Source organism: Narcine bancroftii, chromosome 10 (assembly GCF_036971445.1).
Source record: "Narcine bancroftii isolate sNarBan1 chromosome 10, sNarBan1.hap1, whole genome shotgun sequence".
Taxonomy (NCBI): Eukaryota; Metazoa; Chordata; class Chondrichthyes; order Torpediniformes; family Narcinidae; genus Narcine; species Narcine bancroftii.
The window spans coordinates 106,578,849-106,602,153 of record NC_091478.1 but is presented as its reverse complement, the minus strand read 5'-3'; the positions used below and the strand labels follow the sequence as shown (position 1 = coordinate 106,602,153).

The 23,305-nt window shown below is 42.8% G+C and overlaps 1 protein-coding gene across 1 annotated transcript in view; it reads left to right on the top strand.

The window, feature by feature from the left end:
• The first annotated feature begins 450 nt into the window (after positions 1–450).
• Positions 451–23,305, top strand: part of wfdc1 (WAP four-disulfide core domain 1) — a 38,599-nt gene continuing 15,744 nt past the window's right edge. Inside the window, exons 1-2 of the mRNA XM_069899454.1 lie at positions 451–582; positions 22,417–22,612. Coding sequence (XP_069755555.1) covers positions 451–582; positions 22,417–22,612 — 328 coding nt within the window. The remainder of the gene's footprint in view (positions 583–22,416; positions 22,613–23,305) is intronic.

Sequence of the window (23,305 nt, the reverse complement as noted above, 5' to 3'; positions counted from 1 at the left end):
GGGAGAGGGACAGGGCAGTGGCGGCAGAGCGACAGGGCAGTGGCGGGAGAGGGACAGGGCAGTGGCGGGAGAGGGACAGGGCAGTGGCGGGAGAGCGACAGGGCAGTGGCGGCAGAGGGACAGGGCAGTGGCGGCAGAGGGACAGGGCAGTGGCGGCAGAGGGACAGGGCAGTGGCGGCAGAGGGACAGGGCAGTGGCGGGAGAGGGACAGGGCAGTGGCGGCAGAGCGATAGGACAGTGGCGGGAGTGGGACAGGGCAGTGGCGGGAGACGTGGAGGGCTCTGCTGGCACTCATAGAGATCGGCGGGGCGGCCAAGCTGCCAGATGCGAACACGCCTGTGTTTCTGGCTCAGGCTGGGGTGCAGACAGCTGGTGCGTGGGGAGGCGGGGATACCTGCTCCGTGCTGTCCCGGCACCACTTGGCCCCCTCCCGCCGCCCCAGACCTGCCGATGGATCGCGGCAGAAGTTGCGGGACGAGTTGGCCGCGGGCGCTGGCGGCGGCCCTGCTCTGTCTGCTGGCGCTACGACCCCCGCCTGTCGCGACCAAGAGTCTCCGAGGGAGGGTCGGAGAGAAATACGACGTGAGTACTTTTCTTCCAAGGAGATTCCGAAATCCGGGGCGAAGGGGCCGCTTTTAATCGGAGCGCAGGTCAGAGGCAGGATTTCACCGCGGGCGCAGATCCCGCAATCCGGTGCCTCCAGCGGGGTCTCGGGAACAGGGGCCGGGGGCTGTCGTGTGAGGCGGACTCCGGCCGATTGCAAGGACGGCACTTGGGGAAACTTCGGAGCAGGAGGGGGTTCCGACAGGATCCGTATAGCGGAGGGGACGCGCGGCCAATCTGGGCAGCCACGCACAAACTCCCGGGTCCAGCAGCATCCGCGGGAGGAGCAAGAACTGTCAACGTTGAGGACCTGAACTCTTCACCCACAACCTGCCCCACCTGCTCTTCATCCGGCTGGGTGTGAGTGGGTCTGGATGTGTGTATATGGGGGGGGGGGTGAATGGGTGGGTGTGTGAGTGGGTCTGGATGTGTGTATATGGGGGGGTGAGTGGGTGGGTGTGTGAGTGGGTCTGGATGTGTGTATATGGGGGGGTGAGTGGGTGGGTGTGTGAGTGGGTCTGGATGTGTGTATATGGGGGGTGAATGGGTGGGTGTGTGAGTGGGTCTGGATGTGTGTATATGGGGGGGGTGAATGGGTGGGTGTGTGAGTGGGTCTGGATGTGTGTATATGGGGGTGTGAGTGGGTGGCTGTGTATGTGTGGGTGTGAGTGGGTGTTTATGTGGGGGTGTGACTGGGTCTGTATGTGTGTATATGGGTGTGTGCGGGGGGGTTGTGAGTGGGTGGGTTTGTATCTGGGGGTGTGAGTGGGTGGGAGTGAGTGTGAGGGGTGTGAGTATGTGTATATATGGCGGTGGGGGTAGGATGTGTGAGTGGGTGGGTGTGTATGTGTGTATATGGGGGGTTGGGGAGGGGTGTGTGTTGCTCTATATTCCTTCATCTGCAGCTTCTTGCATGCTCGTTGAACCAGAACATATGCAGATGCTGGGGGCCAATGTAATCCACAAAAGGGCTGCAGAAGCCCAGCAGGTTCCACAACATCCACAGCAAGTCAAAGGCAGTCAGCGGTTCGGGGCTGCACCCTTGGTCGGGCATGTGGAAAAGCAATGACCTGTTCTTCCAGTGTACCAGAGACCTGTTCAGAGTGATGTTCCGTTCACAGGCAGTGATCACTTTTGATTAGCACCGACCTGGTATATGCCCAATAAGTAAATGTAGCTGACAAACTTGTCCCATTGAAAAGCGGCAAAGGTGGTTGGTTTCGAGACCTTTTAAACTCTGCGCAATGTAGCAGCTCAATTCAAAATGAATTGCATTCTCGGGGCCAAAGATGCGAGTGGTTTGCTGCTGGGTCACATCTGTGGGAATTGGGCACAGAAAAGGTGGGGCATTGAAGGACTGGGATATGTTGCTCCCACCCTTCGGTCCAGCCCTCTGAGGATCGTGCACCTCATTGTAATTAACTGATAAAACCTGACAGCTCCGCACAGAGTCACAGCCCTCCAATGTGTCCATTGTTACCCGCTGATTTCATCTTCAATCTGAATGATCAGAGCAGGTGTTTGGTGAAACACTGAAATTCATCTTATGAGCCAATTTCACAGGTGAGTGACTAAATAGAGGTTATCTTATTGACCAATGTTCTGCAACGAACCACTTCCCAGCGGTGCTCCTGACAAAATAAAAACATTTGGGATCACTGGCAGTCACGAGAGATCCACTGAATGTGAGCCAGCCTTTCTAAGTGTTCTGATCTGAAGCTTGTATTTATTGTTTGTTCTGTTTCAACTTCTGTAAATTTTAACTTCATTGGAAAGTGAACTGAAATGTTTAGAAACATTAGAAGAAATGGATTTGGGGATCTTCAAGGCCAGAATAGGATGAAGAGAAGGCTGGTGCCAAGAACGAGTTAAGGAGAGGTTTTACTTGGTAGACAGCAGTGAGAGGCCTCCCACATCTAGAAGCAGTGCTTAGTTTAAGCCCCCTTCAAGGTGTCTGCCCTATTGTCCAGCTGAGTGAGACATATCTCTTCCTGTTTTATTTCCTGTTTATTCAGTCAGAGTATTACCGCCAATGACCCCTCTTCCCAGCTCATGCATTATTTCATCTGTCCCAATTCCATATCTAAAGATCTCCATGCCCCCCAGTGTAAGATGTTTTCTAAAACCTACCTCTGAGCAGCTTTGACCCAATTTTTGCTCTCTTCCTCCAGTGCTTGCTGGTGACATGGTGTCAAGTATTTCTGGGAAGTATAGTGGAAAGGTTATAGCAGCTTACATTTCAATTCAAAGTTCAGATTTATTGTCAGAATGCATCCATGATATTACATACAACCTTGAGATTCTTTTCCTGCAGGCTAGGCAGAATTTCTGCTTATTGGAAGGGCAAAAAAGACTACTCAAGAAAAGATAAATATACAAAAGAGAGAAATGTAAACAAGAAGAAAGTGCAAACTGTTCGTGCAATACAGAAAATATTCAACAATAAATAAAGTGCAAACTCAGAGTCCATAAATGAGTCCCTGATTGAGTTTGTTGTTGAGGGGTCTGATGGTGGAGGGGGAGCAGCTGTTCCTGGACCTGGTGGTATGAGTCTTGCGGCACCGATACCTTTTTCCTGATGGCAGCAGCGAGAACAGAGCGTGTGTTGGGTGGTGAGGGTCTTTGATGACTGCTGCTGCTCTCTGATGGCAGCGTTCCCTGCAGAATTTCTCGATGGTGGGGATCATTTTGCCTGTGATCCACTATCATTTGCATGGCTTTCTGCACAGAGATATTGGTGTCCCCAAACCAGGTGCTCCCATACCACACCAGTGTTGCCTGAAAATAAAATGTTTTTGCAGTTCAATACCTTTAGTACAAATTAATTTAAACTGGCAGACTTTGCTAATTTCATTTATGTATTTCACAAGCAGTCAGTTTTCTGCAATGTGGTTGGGCCAGAAAAGCGTCTTCCGTGGTAGCCAAGCATGCAGAAACGTGTAATAATTTAGATCCAACTGCTTTTAGAGAAACAGATCACAGGCATATAATATGCACATTTCATGAAAGATAATGGAGAAGTGATCAGTACCCTTTTTGGCAATCCCACAACTGAATATCTTGTGAGTAAGCGTGTGTTACATCAAGATAGGTGACTATGGACAGGCTATAAATACCAGACTAGCTGGCAATGCTTATGTTTGGGATACAAATAGAGAAAAGTCATTTGGAACAGAGTCCAGATCAAAAATCTAGAGCCAGGGATTGCATCATATTTTTAAAATATTCTGTATTATCTGACAGCATGTCAGTTAAGTACAATGTCTAATAACACCTTTAGTAAATAATTTCTAGAAATGCCATTGTTAACAGAAATTAATTTGAATTCACAGATAAAGTGGGGAAAAAGGCCATTCTGGCCCATGAGCCCATACAGCCCAAATATTCCCAATTCAGGGGTGCCCTAACATTTTTGGTTATAGGCCACATACAAAAAATTATAAGGTGTATGTGCCAAACTACATTACACCTGGCAGATTTCAACAAGTTACACTGCAAGAAAAATTTTTTTAGACCAAAAAACCCACGTGTCATCAAAAATTCATTTTCTACCAAAATAATTACACAACACTACTGAACAGTTTAACTGTTGACATGACAGTAGTTTATTGATGGGTTCACATATTACAGTTGCTATTTCTTTATCTGCTGCTCTTAAATTTAATTTAAATGAATACAATAAAACTCTAAAACTCTCATTCAAAAGTTGGGGGAAAAGATGAAGAAAGGAACAAGGCCATCTCCAACATTCCGCCACAGCTACAGTTCATGGCCCAAGTGTCCACCTTAATGATTATGAAGACATGTGTAAATCTGTAGATAGGCTTTTAAAGTTAACAGATTCCTTACAAATCAAACAAACACACTTCCCCTTGACTTCTGTGTAAAAGTATGCATTTTCCTACCATTTGTGAAACTTTCAACACTCCCTTGGTTCTGCTATGTTTAATCAATTGAGGTAAACATTTTTTTTAACTGAGGGAACTGTTTACATCAATGAGTAACATTGCGACCGTTGGTCTAGTAATTGTTCAAAATTGCAGTGACATCTAGTGTTGAAGTTAAGAAGTGCAATGTATAGGTTCCTAACCATCCCCAGCAGCTGTCAAAGTGGGGGCTGGATCTGTGTCTAGGGTAGATGATCTCATAAATGCCTCTACACTTAACAATTCTTAAAATTAACAAGGATATTTTAAATATTTTCATAAAAATAAGTTAATTGAAACATAGTACAAACAGTTAGAAGTAATTCAAACATTGACCAGAACTGAAATCATTTTAAATAGTAATTCACCTTCCCCTTTGCTCCACAAAAATCCCAAATGGGGGATTTGGCATCAGAGAACTGATTTCCCCGACGTAAATGCTGGGACGTCCCAGCAAGACTGCGCTTTGCCACAAAGAATTGTGACCGAGCTGGTATCAATGGTCATTCAGTAAGTCCTAGACCTCTACAAATACAGAAGTCCAAAATTTATGGCTATTAAAAAGACAAACTATGTGTCAAACTCTGAAGCAGCAACTAACTTATTAGAGCTCCAGCCGATTTGAAAGATTAGAAAATTGTGCTTCAGCTTCCATGTTAATGTTGGGATGGAATTGTAGACAGATAATGACCATAATTAAAGTGAAAGTTCAAAGATTCATAGTTTTTAGTATTAGCTGCAAATTACCAAATAACCAGTGAGATGGAACTGAATGTACATTAAAAAGGAGAGATGTTGAATTCCAGAGTTCTTAACTGAGTGAGCAACAGAGATCAAAGCGTCATTTCTCAGAGGTGTAATTTGTCTGGTTCATTTCCTTTCCAAAAAAAGGACTAGTCTGCATCATCTACGTTGAACCTGTAGTTTTTAAAATTGCTATTACAAAATAGATAATAACCTGTCCTTAAATATTTCACTGCACACACAAGTACAAAACAGTTCAGTATTAGTTTGAAAGTGCTACTTTAATTCACCTTCCCCTTTGCTCCATAATTAGCAAGCATAAAATCCCAAATGGGGGTCTCAATTTGAAGGATCAAGCAGTGAAAGCAGATTTCCTCATAAATGTCAAAGGCGGCTCAACCTTGAGCAAATACTTCAATGTAAATGGCATGTTCTTAGATTTACTTTGTATTGGAGTTCTCTATTGTTCCAATTTGCTTGGCTAGTTTAAGTCTGTGGGTTTCCCTTCCTGCATGTGAAATGGCCAGTTGTAATTAGTTTTAAAAGGGCAAGGAAAAGGCAGACACCTTGTGATCAGCATGAAAGGAGACCAAAGAGACGGACATAATGACGTGCTGCAGACACAACCCAGCGTGTGGAATGAAGCACATTCAATAAAGAGCTGAATATTGACCAAGTTTAGCTCTTTCTGGGGCACAATTACCAAAATATTCTCCCCACTCTTATTATTTTATGATTGAGCTAGAGGGGAGCAATGGGAAATGGATCAAGGATGTTTCCTTTGGAGGAGAACATAGAACATTACAGCACAGTTCAGGCCCTTCAGCCCACGATGTTGTGCTGACCCATGTATACTGTACCTTCCAAAAAAAAGAACTAAACCCTTCCTATTTCATAACCCTCCATTTTTTTTTCAATCATGTGCCTCAGAGACTCTTAAAACCCTGCCAATGCATTCCAGGCACCCATAACTCTGTGTGTAAAAATAAAACTTGTCCCTGATGTCTCCCCTAAACTTTACTTCCTTCCTTTGTATAGATGTGCTCTGGAGTTTGCTACTGGGAAAAAGATGCTGACTGTCTACCTTATCTATGCTTGTATCGATAATGTGTGTATGTCTATTTGTGCATTTTTATGATATGGCATGAAATGCATTGGCCGCATATAATGGAGTGATATTCAGGTCACAGAAATACATTGTCACCTCATACTTTCTGTTATGTGATGGAGGTGAAACCTCAGACTCTGCAAAGACTGCAGGTATAAAGATTGCAGTAGGGGAGCATGCTATCATGTGAGCAACTTTCACTTTCCTGTGTTTATCTTGAGAAGCAAATTCATCTGCCAACAGGTAATGCATTTTTGGAAATCTCTCCCCCAGAGAGCTGTTGAGGCTGCATTACCGAATATATTAATGGAGGAAGAGAGAGATTTTGAATCTATAGAAAAGATCAGGGTTCTGGGAGCAAGCAGGAACATGGGGGTGAAGCCAAGGTCTGATAAATTGATGGGCTTAAGAAGGAATGACTATTTCAGGTGATTTAAATTGCTAATTCCACATATCTAGGCACCAGAAGCCATAATATAGATACAGCAAGATATGGACAATATTCAGGCATGTGCCTTAAGACTGATGTGCAAATAACAAACGTATCACAAAAGTGCCAGCTGATGACTCTCTCCAACTAGACAGAATCTAACCATCTACCCTTTGTATTCAATGACATTAACCTTGGTGAGTCACCCTTCATCAACAAGCTCTGGGTCACTACCGGAAGTACAGCTATTTAAATACTGCGGCTATGATTGCAGGTCAATCAACACCTCTGTAGTAGAGAATGGAGAGCACCAAGTTCCTTCACTTAACTAATGACCTATCGTGGACACTCAACATCTCCTTACTTGTCAGGAAGGTACAACACTTCATGAGAAAACTGAAGTGGACAAGGCAACCAGCCACCATCATATCAACCTTCTATAGAAGCTTTATCAAGAGTGTCTTGGCCGGCTGTATCACAGTGTGGTACAGTTGCTGCAGGGAAATGGATCGGAGGTCAATCCACAGGACCATAAAAGTGCCGAGAGGATCAGTGGCATCTCTGTTTTCTGCCCCCACCCCCCCCCCCATCCATGTGATCTCTAGGAATTGTTATCTGAAGAGGGGGTGCAAAATCATCGAAGACCCCTTCCACCCTGCACACATCTTTCAGCTGCTTCTGTTAGGGAAGAGATCCAGAAGGATCAGAGCCAGCCCCACCAGGCTGAGGAACAGCTTCTTCCCACGGGCAGTGAGAACGCTGAACAACCAAAGGAACTGCTCTCACTGACCATCCAAGACTCTCATTTGTACAAAACAATATTTATTTGTTTGTAATAGATAAAATACTTGCCCTACATATGTATTACTTGTCTGTATATGTGTTATGTCTGGTTGTGTGGCTGCGTGTTTTTGTACTGAGGACCGGAGAACGCTGTTTTGTCAGGTTGTACTTGTACAATCAGATGACAATAAACCTAACTTGACTTAAGGTCAAAGGTTGGGTATTATACTCAGAGTGACTCATCTCCGACACCCCAAAGGCTTTCATCATCTACTAAGCCCATCAGGAGTGCACTGGAACACCCTCCATTTGCCTCTGTTACATCAAATCTGAGGGATTTCAACTTCATTCTGCACAAGTAACTTACTTGGTTGACACTTCGTCAACTACATCAAAACGGGTTTCTTTTTAATCCACCACTAGCTTCTTCAAAATGGACTGTAACTACTCACCTTGGCCACACCAACAGCACTTGACTAGCCTGTAACCAATGTCGCTGTGATGAACATTATCACTACCATATCCAGGCTCTTCTCCAGTCACGTGCCAAGATGATGTGGAAACTTCCCACTGGACTCTGTGTATAAAATCCTGAATCCCCTTCCCAACCCCACTCCGCACTGTGGAAGTACCTTCACCAGAAATCTTGTTGCAGTTGATGAAGAAATCTCACCGACCTCTTCTCAAGGATGGATAGGATTTAGCAATAAATTCTGTCTATGTCAGAAATGCCCAGATACACAAAAAGTGAATAACCAAATGAAGAGGAATGAAGCTAAGCCATCATGACCACATATTCCAGGCGTAAAAAGGAGAGCGTCTAAAAATCATTTTGAAAAATGGACTGGGTGTGCAAACACAACTTTATGATGTACATAACCCCTGCTCTGCCTGGTATGCACTGAATGTTACCACTCCCCCCCCCCCCACCACCAATTTAAAATATGAGACAAAGTTTAATAACAATAAATTTAATGGAAAATTCTCATTTAACAGCATCTCCAAGGTTCACAGCAGTTTTTGACAAAATCTGGCCCACTAAATATTTCCCTTTCATATCTTTTTTTTTTCTGGAAAAAAAAAGTTTGCATCAATCAAGTGACGTGATTTGTTCTAATATTTTATGGGCCCCATGCAAGATAAAGCTGACATGTTTTGACAATCAACCTCCCCTAAAAGATAATGTTTCATCAGTTAACTGTCAGTGAAAAGCAATTTCTTGCTGGAGGTCCATGTTATAACGTTTACTGTAAATGCTTTCCATCATCCTTTCTTTGCATTCTCATATGTCTCTATTCTCTGCTGTAGTCATACATGATTTATCCAGTTTAACCTCATTTTGATCTCTGATCTTCCTACAACCTTCAAACTATTTATTGTATCCCTAATTATTTCCGTTGGTAATTTTCTAACAGCTGGCAATACAACAAAATATTGCTGTCTAACTGGCTTTCCTCCTTGGGGGAACGGAACTGTTAACAATTTGGCTCAATGCTTCGGTTTCCATTCTGGTTCTAATGAATTATGAAGTATCACTCCTTCCATTCTAAGCTCTACTCAAGTTGCTAATAGCCACAGAACAACATGTGTTCTTGTCATGACTTTTCAGTAGAGGATAGATTAATGAACATTTTTATGCCTGCGATTTGACAAAAATGAGATGAGTGGCGTGATATGTGTAGCAATTAGCACAACGCCATTACAACACCAGTGACAGGTTTGAATCCAATGCTGTCAAGAAGGAGTTTGTACGTTCTCCCTGCTCCTGCTTAGGTTTCCTCGAGTGTGCCAGTTTTTTCCCACCCTTCAAAAATGTATGGGGTTGTTGGTTAATTGGTGTAATTAGGGGGGCACAGGCTCATGGGCTGGAAGGGCCTGTTATTATGCGGAATAGCTAAATTAAATGAAATTACTCACTGCAAGTTGGAGCAAAGCTCAGGAAATCATTGATGCCCAAAGTATTAGATGCATTTAATAATTACACAATTTATCTCAGTACTTTCCAAAATAAAGCACCCTAGGGACGATAGATAAAAGCAATTTCTCTCCATTAAGAGATTTAATGTATAATATTCTACTTGGTCCTAATGAGAGTTTGCCAAAAGAAATAGGTGAACTCATTAAAATTTCACTCTCGAAAAGGGGTTTGACAGGGTCACTACAGGGATGATGTTCTGTTTGACTGAGGTATCCAGTTAAAACCATGATTTCCTCAGTGCTGGTCATGAAGCTACAAACTCTAGGCCTCAGTTTCCTAAATAATCAATGAACCAAGGACACTGACTGACTTTTCGTCCCCTGTAATTTTTTTACAGTAATATTGTAAGATGGTTACGATGTGAATCTTTACTCTCTGATGCTGAAGCAAAAACACCGAATTTCACGACTCGTTCATGACAATAAATCCATATTCTGAAACGATCTCAGCAGTTGGGCACTCAGTCCTGAGGTGAAGAATTTCTTCACAGAGAGTGCTGGGTCTTTGCAATGCTTTCACCAAGAGGACTGAGAAGTCTCAGTCACTGAGTACATTTAAGATTCAGATGGGTGGATACATAGACACCAAGAAAATTAAGGCATCTGTGGTTAGTGCAGCAAAGTGGTGCCAACCATGATATTACAAATGATTGCAGAAACAAGGGGTTGATTAGCCTCCTCCTGCTTCTGTTTCTTATGTTCTAGATCAGCCATTCTCAACCTTATTTTTGGGTGTGGCCCCCAAAGGAATCTGCTCAAAGTTAATGGACCCCTTTCTCTGCGAAGCAGTCAACCTTAGTTGTTTTTTTTTGTACTTTGTTCTATGGACTACGTAATGTTGTAAAGTATGATTTCAGTCTGCACCCCCTTCCCCCTTAAATGTGCTGTGGCCCCAAGAAGGGTGGGGTGAGGGTGGGGGTGAATATGGCCTTCTTTGAGAAAGGCTGGTCTAGATAACAAATCTGTGTTAATCTTTTCCTTTTAAAGATGCCTGGATTAAGATCACTTGACAGCACCTGATTTTAGAAAATGCCTGAATTTAATCCATTCGTGGGATTCAGGCAGCCGTGGCAAGGAATGAAAATGCTTGAAAAGTTCAGCCGGTCATGCTGAAAAAGGCTCAGCCTTTCTGGTTTTGTGTCAGATTTCCACCCTCTGCAGTTTTTTTTATTTTCAAAGACTGGCAAGGCACATTTATTGCCCATTCCCAATCCCTTGAGAAGCTGGAAGCTTCTTGAACCACAGCTGTAATTCGAGTGAATACACATTCTCAGCATTGTTGGATAGAGAGTTCCAGGATTTTAGACCTGGTTGAAGGAGCAATCAATTATTTCCTCGTCAGAATGGTGTGTAATTTTGGAAACCTTGTGTCGTAGATAATGGAAGCGTCGTAGAGACATATAGTGTAGAAGCAGACCTTTCAGCCCAACTTGCCATGCTGCCTATATTAATCTCACCTACCTGCATTTCCCACATCCTTCTAAACCTATCCTATCCACAGATCTATTCAAATCTTTCTTAAACGTTGCAATAGTTCCTGCCTCAACAACCGCCTCTGGCATCATATTCCATGCACCCACCACCATCTGTATAATTTTTAAAATGTTTACACATACTGCATGGTAACAGGCCATTTCAGCCCATGAGTCTGTGCCACCCAATTACACCCATTTAACCTACTTTCAAACAGTGGGAGGAAACTGGAGCCCAAGGGAAAACCCACACTGACACGGGGAGAACGTACAAACTCTTTACAGACAGCACAGGATTCGAATCCCGGTCCTGATCGCTGGCGCTGTTAAGGCGTTGCGCTAACTGCTACGCCAACTGAGCTGCCCATATAAAGGTTCCTATTAAATCTTTTCCCCATTCCCACCCTTAATCTCCTTAAGCCTCTGTTCTCTAGCGACGGATTCCCCTACTCTGGGCAAAAGATTCTGTCCTTTCACCTGATCTATTCCTTCATGATTTTGTACAGCTTCTTTTAACTGAGGAGCTTTTTATAGACCACAGCAGTTTTTATCTCACTGACAAAAAGAGCTTCACTCTGATGTTCCCTACAGTATTGCGCTATACTCTGGGACTCTAGTTAAGGAAGTCCTGAGGTGTTGCAACATGCTGCCCTCATTCATCCATTTGCCAAGGAAATGTTCTAATCGTCGTCACTCAGGCATCCAGTTTCTTCTGCTCCTTCCTGTGTTACCTCCCTTGGCTCCTAAAAATGTAGCTTTTTTAATTCATAAGTTTTCAAAGGAACTTGGGTTAAACCACAAAACTCCTCATTTGGATGCCAGAGGACTCATGCACTCAAAGCCATGAACATCTTTATTTTTTAATCACCCGAGAAAACACACAGGGTTCTTTGTACTGAAGCCTTTCCTGCCTATATGGCAGCATCTACCAAGAACGATTCATGTTGTAGGTCATTTGAAATGTTTTCTGGTTCAATTTGGACGCCTTCTCAATATTCTCAGTCCTATTTGCTCCAACAGATAGATTCCACAGGGACGGTTCCCTATTCTAACTGTGAAACATCACCCTTTAGAGGCCCCTTTTAGTTCAATTGTCAGTGAAAGGATTTCCGGTGACAATCAGTGCAAATGAGAAATCCAGTCACACACTGCTTACATTTGACCAATGATTAAATCAAATGTTTCTGCTCAGTGGGCGTTTCAATTTGCAGCTCCCAGGTAGCTCCACTGGGACCTGGGTGACATTACTGGATCGTGTGTCCCTCCTGTACCTTTCAAATAGCTGCCTAACCTACCTGTTAAATTGCCAACCCAGCAATTTAAGGGGGATCCTGCTCCTGCAATGACATGGTGAATCCCATCACGCAGTCACTGGGAATCCCCTGTTCCCTGTGTCCTTTCTGCTTAAAGTTCCAGAACAACCAGGTCACCCATTTCCCCTTTCAAACAGGTGGAGGAGAACACCTGGGTAAGTTTTACTGGGTTCCCTGACCTGGTACCCGGGTGGGTTTTGACTGGGCTTTCCCAGTTCAGCCCTTTCAAATAGCCCTGAGCCTGGATCTTCAACCTGGTAACTTGTCTGGATAACCCCATTTTACAAGGCAATTTGAAAGGGCCGAGTGAGTGAAGATCCAGCAGTGTGAACTGACTGATAAAAGTCACCTAATCCCTACGATTTGCAAGGAATCAACAATGTCATTTTCAAAGGATGAACTGTAAATATCTCTGGTAAATGCACCAGAATTGAGAAAGGCAATGAAGAGGACCAAAGACCCCCGAGACCCATGGGTTGAGGGTCATTGTTTATGCTGAATGATGATGCAACAAACAGAGGTGAATCTGCCTCCATCAGCTGAGATGTTACACATCAGGGCGTAACATTCATCCCACAGACCTGCAGAGCATTGGGACAGTATTCTGCTGATTTTGGGAAGCATCGGACAGATGTAGATTCTCCCCAGGTTTTCTGGAGGTGGTGACTTCATTTGGGTCTGGGCCAACCAACATAACCGTCCCAATTTCAAGTCACAGAATGTTCTCAATTGGGGACTGACTGAAAGCTATTAATTAAAGTGCTCTTAATTTCAATATCCTTAAAGTCTTGGCTCTCTGAACCTTTTAACAGAGCGCATAAGCACTAAAGACCATAAGACATAGGAGTGGAGTTAGGCCATTCAGCCCATCAAGTCAGTCCCACTGTTCTATCATATCTGATTTATTATCCTTTCCAACCTCTTTTCCTGTCTTCTCCCATAACCCTCAATTCCCTTCCTAATCAATAACTTAGCTACCTCACTCTTAAATATACACAATGACTTGGTCTCCACAGCCGTCTGGAACCACAAATTCCATAGATTCACCAGCCACTGGGGAAAGAAATTCCTCCTCAACTCTGTTCTAAAGATAACTCTCGTAATATGCATGAGATTTCTGTCAGCAAGTCGATCTGCATGAAATGTAAGCAGTATAGACCAACAATGCCATACATACAAGCATAGATGTGAGTGTTTGAATAAGGAGCAGGCAGTAGACCTGTGTCTTCAGACAATTAATCAGATCATGACTGATCTCAGTAGAGCATTGACTGCACATTTATACCTACCTCTCGTAACCTTTCGGCATCAAGTTTATCACAATCCATCGATCTCTGTCTTAGAAATATTCAGATTCTGCTTCTAGTGACCTTTGCGAAGTTATCTCATTGAAAAGTGCAAAAGAATGTGATCATTTGGCATTCAAGAGAAGTAGCAGATACAAATTAAATTTCTTCATAATTTACAGCTCTCTCCTTAATGCTTGGGATAAAGACATTTTTTTGCCCCTGTGCTCCACCATTTAAAATTTGTAATCAAACAATTCACATGTAATTAAAGTGCACATTCCAGATTTTATTCAAGGTTATTTGTATACATTTTGGTTTGACCATGTACAATTGACAGCACTTTTCATACATAGTCCCCTCATTTCAGAGAACCCTAATGTTTGGGACATTTGGCTTCACACATGTTTGTGAGTACTCAGTTATGTTTAATTGCTTCACTGGTGCAGGTATGAGAGAGCTGGGCTTCTCAGCTTTTGACCACCTTTGAGCATTAAAATGGCTTTACCATTTTTCAACATGAGGACCAGAATTGTGTCAATGAAAGTCAAGTAAGCCATTTTGAGGCTCAAAAACCAGAATAAAACCATAAGCGACATCCCCCAAATCATAGGATGACCAAAATCAACTGTTAGAAACATCATGAAGAAGAAAGAGTATACTGGTGTGCTCAGTAATCACAAAGGAACTGGTCGGCCAAGGAAGGCCTCCGCTGATTGATGACAAAAAATTCTCATCACAATGAATAAAAATCCCCAAACACCAACTGATGTCCAGCAGATCAGAAACACTCTCCAGGAGGCAGGTGTGGATGTGTCAATGACGACTGTCCGCAGAAGATTTCATGACAGAAATACACTGCAAGGTCCAAACCACTAGTTAGCCACAGAAAGGATGGCCAGATGACATTTGTTAAAAAGTATTTAAGAGCCTTCAGAATTCTGGAAAAAGGTCTTGTGGACAGATGAGATCAAGATTAACCTGTATCAGAGTGATGGCAAGAGCAAAGTGTGGAGGGGCAAAGGAACTGCCCAAGATCTGAATTCTACCACCTCATCTGTGAAGCCTGGTGTTGGGGTGTTATGGCCTGGGCATGTGTGGCTGCCGCAGGTACTGGCGCACTTATCTTCACTGCTGACGGCAGAAACAAAATTAATTCTGAGGTGTATAGAAGCATCTTATCCACTCAGGTTTGAGCAAATGCCTCCAAACTCACTGGACGATGGTTTATCCTACAGCAAAACAATGATCGCAAACATTCTGCTAAAACAACAAAGGAGTTTTACAAAGTTAAAAACTGGAAAATTCTTGAATGGCCAAATCAGGGTCCAGATCTAAATCCAAATGAGCTCGCCTTGCATACAACTGAAGAGAAAATTTAAGGGGATAAGGACCCCACCCCCCCCCCCCCACCACCAAACAAGCAGGAGCTGAAGATGACTGCGGTAGAGGCCTGGCAGAGCATCACTTCAGCATCTGATGATGTTTATGAATTTATGAATCACAGATTTCAAGCAGTCACTGCATGCAAGGGGTATGCAACAAAGTACTGAACCTGACAACTTTAATATACACACCATTGTTATATCCCAAATGTTATGGTGCCCTGAAATGAAAGGATGATGTATAAGAAGTGTTGTAATTTCTACATGGTTAAACCAAAATGTACACAAATACCCTTGAATAAAATCTGGAATGTGAACTTTCATCACATGAAAATTGTTTGATTACAAATTTTAAAATGTGCATTTGTCCCAATCATCAGGGAGGGCCCTGTATCTAACGGCATGATATTGCTGAATATTTAAAACTAAAAAGAATTTATAAATATTTCAAATGTTCAAACACAATGTTTGATCCTTCTCAGATTAATCCAATGTGGTCAAATACTCATAGGACATCAAGATACTATACATAGGTTGCTTGTGTTCTTTGCATCTGAGAATTTATCACTGTGTGTGTCAAAAGTACAGATCAAATGTCCATAAATCTCTTTGAAATATCTCTGGAATTGCATGTGCAACATCTGATTGAAAAGTTGGAGATGCCTGATTCGTTCTCGAACCAGTTTGGAATATCTGCAACTGCTGTGCCATCTGTGAATGTTTCCCAAGTAAATCAGATACAAATCATTGGGGTTAAGCAGGAGAAAACTGTGGAATTTCAACCCACTTGCCTTTGGAATATTGTTATGTATGTACCTCAAAGCGAGATACCGAAACCAACTGGTGTCCTGCTTTTCTGCTGACCGGAATTATTAACCCTGACTTCATTGATGCTACCTGACCATCTAAGTACTTTGGTATTATCTCTTTTTTTAATTCAGCCCATGCAGTGCCTTGATTTTGTGCTTTCACTGTCAAAGTTAGACTGTCATCAGTAAAATTATGGTAGTTAAACCAGTACTGAATGTGACATGCTTACTAACTAATGCCACCTGCAGGAAAGTGGAATGCTGTTTTGTGAAAGTAATAGACTCCATTTCAATAATTTGAAAGAGTAGTTGTTCTTTTAACCTTTATTTTTAGCTCTTATTCTTTGGATTCAAAGGTGAACAAAAATGTAAAACATATTGCCAAGCTGCACATAGTATTTTTTTCACCTTGGTCAAATTGAACACAAACAGGGAGAGACAGGAGGTGAATTATCCCCTTTTACACTTGCATCCCACTAAATCAGCCGTTCAATGTCCCGGGATAGGATTGGCATTTTTGCTGTTCACACTTGCAAGGTGCCATCCCCGGGGTTAGGACTGTTCTACCTTCTAATGGTGACACATGACGCATTGAGCAATGATGGACTTGGCCTAAATCCTGATCAATGTGCTATGATCTTATATTTGAACAAAATTAATCATGCCTAATTATAACATAAATAAGCTTTATGTACATCACAGCATGAGCCCTTCAGCCCCTGTTGTTGTTGTGCCCACCTATATAAACCTTTATAAGGGACCGTAGGAAAGTGCTAGCAATAAATAGCAATAGCGGACAATTTTTTAAACAGGGTGGGAAAGTTGGTAGCACTTTCGTGCACAATTTATACAGTGAGGGAAAGTTGGTCGGCAGAGTTCTGTGTTGTGTATTGGCCTATGTGTGGTGTGGTTTTGTGTTGGAAAGTGACAGTTTGCCTTAGAGAGCCAAGGTGAAGGTGGACTGCTTGAGAGAGAGGGAGACGGACTAGGCATGTGCAGAAGATGATCTAGAAATTTCTGGACTTGGAAGACAAACCACCACTGGGTGTGGCCGTGAAATGGAAGGAGGCCCAAGCAGAGACATTGTCTGGGAGGCAGTTTAGAATGTTGGGCATTTTAAAAGGGATGAACATTCTGAAGGCAGCCAGAAGGATCGGGACCAAGCCATTGTTCCTCTCTCTGCAAGCAACACAGGAAGACAACTTCGAATTTTGTGCTCTCTCTCTCTCTCTCAAAGATCTTTTGGCTTCAGTTTACCAAGCAAACTGAATTTTGTTTATGATCTTTGCTTTGGTTGAGATCGAAGTTTTGTGAGTCTTGTTTGTTTCGTGTCTAATTTTTTCTGTGGGCTGGTTGGAAATGTAACTTAGACTTTAATTACATATGTTATATTTAGGCCTGGGTATTTATTAGTTTTGCACTGTTATAAAAATTTGCATAGTAACCAGTGGGCATTGTTATAAAAGGGGGGATTTTGAATTAAAGTTTGAAGGTGAATTTTTGTTAATAAAGTATTGTTCATCTTTACCCTTGTGTGATAGGCCTTCTTTGTGGTTGCTGGTTTGATCTTGTAACAATATATAAATACCATGGGAGAAAATGATAGCGGGCCTGCCCTCCCAGAATTCAATGTGGCAGAGAAAGGGCTGTGTGCACGGAGCATTCATGGAGGGGTTTCTCTGCCACATGAAATTCTGGGATATCAGGTCCAACATAGTCTTCATAAATTGTGCACTATAGCGCTACCAACTTTCTCACCTGTTTAAATATTGCCTGCTATTGCTATTTATTTCCACTCTCTCTCCTCTGCTGCGACTTTCTCACGGCAAAATTCATACATTTATTTTAATCTTTTCTTCCTTCATGTTTCTGCACTCACCCAATTGCGTCATTTCTATCCCAGAATGCAACTGCTCATTTCAAATTTGGTTGATTGCAACGCCGGTGACTGCAGACACTTGGGATTGTACTAGGGGTCGAGGGCATCAATCCCCGGTGTGAGATTATGTCATCTGACACCGGCATTGAGAAGATTTCCGTTTCACTCTAGACCCTTTTTAGGTTGATTTGCCGTTAATTCCTGGGACCACTTGCAATTGTGAAAGGGCTAATGCAATGGTTAAGATGGGCAATGGCTTAGAAAATCATGATGTCAAGTTTGTATGGGTAGAGCTAAGAAAAAGCCAAAGGATGACAAACATTAATAAAGGTTGCACACAGCATCGTCAACCCACTGCCATCAAAAAGAAGATACAGGAAACCAGAACTGTCACCCTAGGGAATCGCTTCTTCCCACAGGCTCTGAGTCTGATAAACAGTAGCCTGAAACCGTGGCAATCATCCCAAATATTGATCTGTATTTATTTTGATTATTTATGTCACCTTTTTGTACTGTGTATTATGTGGGTTTTTTTGGGTGCTCCATGATCTGGTTGTATATATCATCAGATGATGATAAACTTGAAATTGATCTTGTCTAAGCAAAACAGTTATAAAGGGAATGCTGTTAAACAGTAAATTAAAGGCAAATATATTCAGGGTGCAAACTGGGGCATGGTTAACTTTGATCAACATCTCGTTTGATCCAATCAAGTTTGCAATAACATTATGGCAGATACATAAAAACTGACTTTAAAAGGTTTTATAAATATGTGAAGATTTGAAGGCAAATGACAATATCACTTGCAATCAAAAATTGAGTAAATTATAATTAGGATCAAATAAATAGTAGAACAATGAACACATACTTTGACTCTGTCTTCACAAAGTAACTTACTAGATGTACTGGAGATGGGGAAAGTTAGATGTATGAGCAAGTGCAAGGCAGATGCAGAATCGAGAGCTACACATTAAGCTATCAACATTGTTTATAAAAGAGAATGACAGTTTATTAGCTAATTGGTGATGGAATGGAAAAGATGAGACCTGAAAATAAGCATTCAGGTGCAGCAGGATATAAGGCAGGAGGTGAAGAAGGTGATTGATGAGGATGGGGGCAGGGCATGTTCTCTACGTGGACTTCAGTAAAGCATCTGACAAAGTGCCTCATTATAGGCTGATCTAAAAGATTAAGGCACATGGGATCCATGGTAATTTGGCAGATGAGATTCAAACTTGGGTTGATGATAGAAAACAGAGGGTAGTGATGGAGGGGGGGGGGGTGGTTATCCTTTAGGGATCAGTACTGGGACTTCTATTGCTTTAATATATAAATGTCTTGGGGAAAACAATGTAAGTCATCCTATTAGAACCATTGAACAGGCCCCTTTGGCCCTTCTAGTCAGTGTTGAACCTTTTTTGTGCCGAGTCCCACTGACACGTACCCAAGTCCATCACCCTCAATACCTCTCCCATCCATGTGCCTGTCCAAATTCTTCTTAAATGTTAAAATAGAGCCTGCATTTACCACCTCAGATGGCAATCCCACCACTCTCTGTGTGAAGAAGTTCCCCCTCATGTTCCGCCAAATCTTTTCCCCTTTCACTCCTAACCCATGTCCTTTGATTTGTATCTCACCTACACTCAGTGTAAAAGTCTATCTATACTTACTCTGTCTACCCCACTCATAATTTTAAATCTTCCATCAAATCTCTCCTCAGTCTTCTACTCTCCAGGAAAAGATCTTGGTGGGCAAATCCTTAGCTCTCTGAAAGTGGCTTGAGTGGATCGGATGGTAAAGAAGGCATGTAACAGGCTCACCTTTTTCATCATTTTGTTCTATGATGCAGTTTTATTCAAAGTTGCTTGGGCCACATTTGGAGGATTGTGACTAATTCTGGTCATTGCACTGCAGGAAATATGTGGAGGCTTTGGAGAGAGTGCAGAAGAAGTTCACCAGAATGTTGCCTGGATTGGAGAGTACTAGCTATAAGGAGAGTGTGGATAGTTTTCACTGAGAGGCAACCTGATAAAAGTAAATGAAATTATGAGAGGCATAGATAGGTTAGATGGACAGGGTCAGACAGCAAAGAACAGGCCTTCGACCCAACTTGCCCCATGCTGACCAATTTAGCTTTCTGGGCTAATCCCATTTATCTGCATTAGGTCCATATCCTTCTACACCTTTCCTGCTCATATTTCTATTCAAAAGTTGTTTGAATGTTGTAATTGTACTAGTTTCTGTAGATACAGACCATGTGCTGAGTGAAAAATTTGCCCCTCAGATCTTAAATATCTCCTTTCTCTTAAGCCTATGGTCTCTCGCACTTTTTCCAAGAATTAATGAGGGTGGAACTGGACGCTGAAGTAAATGATCAGCCATAATCATATTTGAATTGTGAAGCAGGCTTCAAGGGGCAAACAGCCCATTCATCCATTTTCTCTGTTTCTGTGGCCATTCTTGGTAAGAGCAGGAAAGAAGAAATTGTAGCTGCTGAATCCTTGGAGGACCCCGCAGGTCAGGCAGCATCCGAGGAGAGAAATGGACAGTCAACGTTTTGGGGCAGGACATTTTGGTTGGGCTACGTGGATACTGCCTGGCCTTCTAAGATATAGAAAGATGGCGGCACTGCCGGAGCCGCGGTAACGGCAACACTGCTGCCGATGAACATCCGAGGTGAGCGAGGAACGGAGATACAGGGGCCCAGCCAACTGCCATCAGCTCCGCACAGGCTTTGACCAGCCTGTTAAAGGACCTGATGGTGGTTTTACTTAAAATCCCGCAACCGTGGCGTCTGCATCCAAGATGGTGGCGCCTCTGATCGCAGCAGCCACGAGTGGTTGCAGACTCCAGGGAAACAGACAACTGGCGAAGGGCACCAGAAAATAGGGAGACCATTCCTTGTCTGAAAAAGAGAAGCAGAGAGACGATCCACGGGACGATGACCATGGCGACGAACTAGTGAGGGGGATCTGCGGCTGAAAGACCAATGCATGTGGCAGGTGGGCTGCTGGCGACTCGAGGTGAGGAACTTATGAAAGCTGTGGGCTGCTGGAAGCTGCAGTCGGGAGACATGCGACGGGCTGCGGATTGCTGGCTTGAAACTGGCTGGAGGGGTACCAGGTATCAGAACTGGGATGCGAGGAGGTGCCGAGGGCGCCGAAGGGTTCCTGACCACGTCGAAGGTTTGGATCTGGAGCTTGGGTTGTATATGGTTTGGACTGGACCCTGTGTGGCTGTGGGGGGCTGTGGAAGTGCTGGAGGCAAATCTACGGACACTTGGTTACTCGGTGGGGGGGGGGGGGGCTTTGCTTCTCCTTCTCTAACTGTAAGAGGGACTTCAGGCATTTCCTACCAGTGGCAAATCTGTCTGTCTTACAGCAGGCAAAAAGCAAATGTCATGTAATGTGACCCTGTTTTATTAGAATGACAATGGATTGAATCTGGAAGTTTTCATTGTTGGAGCAGGAGCCTCTCCTCCTTTTGTCCACAGGGTGGCATCATCACGCATTCCTCCACCATATGAATGCATGATTTTTAATGGATGGCTCAGAACAGCTCAGCCCTATTGCCGTCTATTTTTCTTTTGATTTTGACATATCCTTTTGCTGTCGGGTTATCTGGGATATGGAAAGAATATTTTGGCTCTCTTTTGCTTCTCTTTCTCCTATTGTTAGGGCAATGTTTAATAAAACTGCATCACAAATTGCCCAACTTGCCCAAAACCATGATGGTGACCCTGCCATATGCCTTCTTTACCATCCTATCATGGCAACTAGGGAAGACAAAAAATTGAAGTATATCATGTATATTAGATTTTTAATGTATTTTCACGTGACAATTAAAGGAATCTTTGAAGATTCTTTAATGAACTCTACATCAGGCAATTGAATTTCAGTTGAACCTGGTGATTGTCGTCATGCAGGTTTATAGGAAAATGTGGAAGGGCTTCAGTACATATGCTCTGGGCAATTATTGGACCTCAGAGATGTGGTGAAATTTGTAAATAAGGGATATCACACAACTAAGTCATTTAACAACGCTGTGTATGGCCAGGAGCACCTTCTGACACATAAATAGAGGACCTATTCTGGACATCTGGAAGCATGGAATAAAATTAGATCCACTGACTGTGGAATGAGAAATGGTTAACGTCAGGACATTTTACAACTGCAAGCATTGTTATTTTGCTGAGATGGAAGTAAATAAACACTTGCTCAGTTTGGATTTTGCTGCAGAGTATATCTGTTTAAAGTGTGTGGAGGAAAGTTTAGAGAAGCCATTAGACTTGGATGGTGGTGGGTGTCTGGAAGGCATTGTTGGGGGTGGTGGAGGAGGCTGGTGTAATAGGGACATTCAAATAACTCTTGGATGTAAGAACAATGGGTGAGAGTTAGGATAATATTAGATTTTTGTGGAGTAGCTTTACATTGGTCAGCACAATTTTGTGGGCTGAAGGACCTGTGTACTGTACTGTAATATTCTATGCTGATGCATTAAATTTACACAGGGCATTCACCCACTCTCACCTTTCCCATTCTTCTCCATCCTCACTTGTAGAAACATTATCAACAATTGCTCAACCCTCATTTCTGTTTCAGCCAACATATGTGCATCTCCTGATCTGAGCAATAATGGTCAATATAATTTGTTGTTACTTTGGTTAACTTTATGTATCTATGTTAAAATCCATTTCTGCAGGACTATGAGTATCAGTTGATTGCACATTCATCTCACTACCAGAAGAATGATCGCTGCCCACCTCCTCCACAGGCTTTACCAGACAGGGCCTGTGACGTTCCCAGCTGCAGGTCAGACTCTGAGTGTGAAAGGCACAAACGCTGCTGCTACAATGGTTGCATTTATGCTTGCTTGGAATCTGTGCAACCTCCACCAGGTACACTTCACCTTTGCCTGAGTCCCAATGTACTTTATTGGATTATTAGTGTAGCATGGTATAAAATCTTAATTTGATGCTGGCTGCTGTTATATTTCTTCATATTGCCAAGTGAATGTTCTTCTCTATGAGAAAGACAGTATCAACACTCTTCAAGCACATTCTCTACCATAAGTTATACATGGATCAGCCAACAAGATACAAGCCTAAAATAAAAACATAAAATGCTGTAAGATGCATCCATGGAAAGAGAAATAGTAAATGCTTCAGGTTGAAGACTCTGGGTCAGAACTTGGCAAAAGAGAAATTAAGTTAATTGTATTTTTCAGAGACGGTGCGGGAGAGATGGTTAAAACAAAATGTAAATCTCTGACAAGATGAAGCCAGGGTTGCTGTGGAGATAAGTTGCAGAGCTCGTACAGTCAGTGAATCAGTATGAAGAGTTAAAGAGAGAAAAATCTTTCTTCTTCGACATACTTCCACTCATCTTTCTGCCTGTGTAATTCTACACTATTGCAATGAAGCCCAACACAATTTTGAGGAACAGAATCTCATCTTGTGTCTGGGCCTGCTAAAATATTCTGGGCTCAATATAGGATTCTCCATCATCAGGTAATTTGCTTTCCCTGCCTGAATCAAAACTGGCATACATTTAATCAAGGTGAGATTTGGGGCTAAATGAGGTGTTTAGAG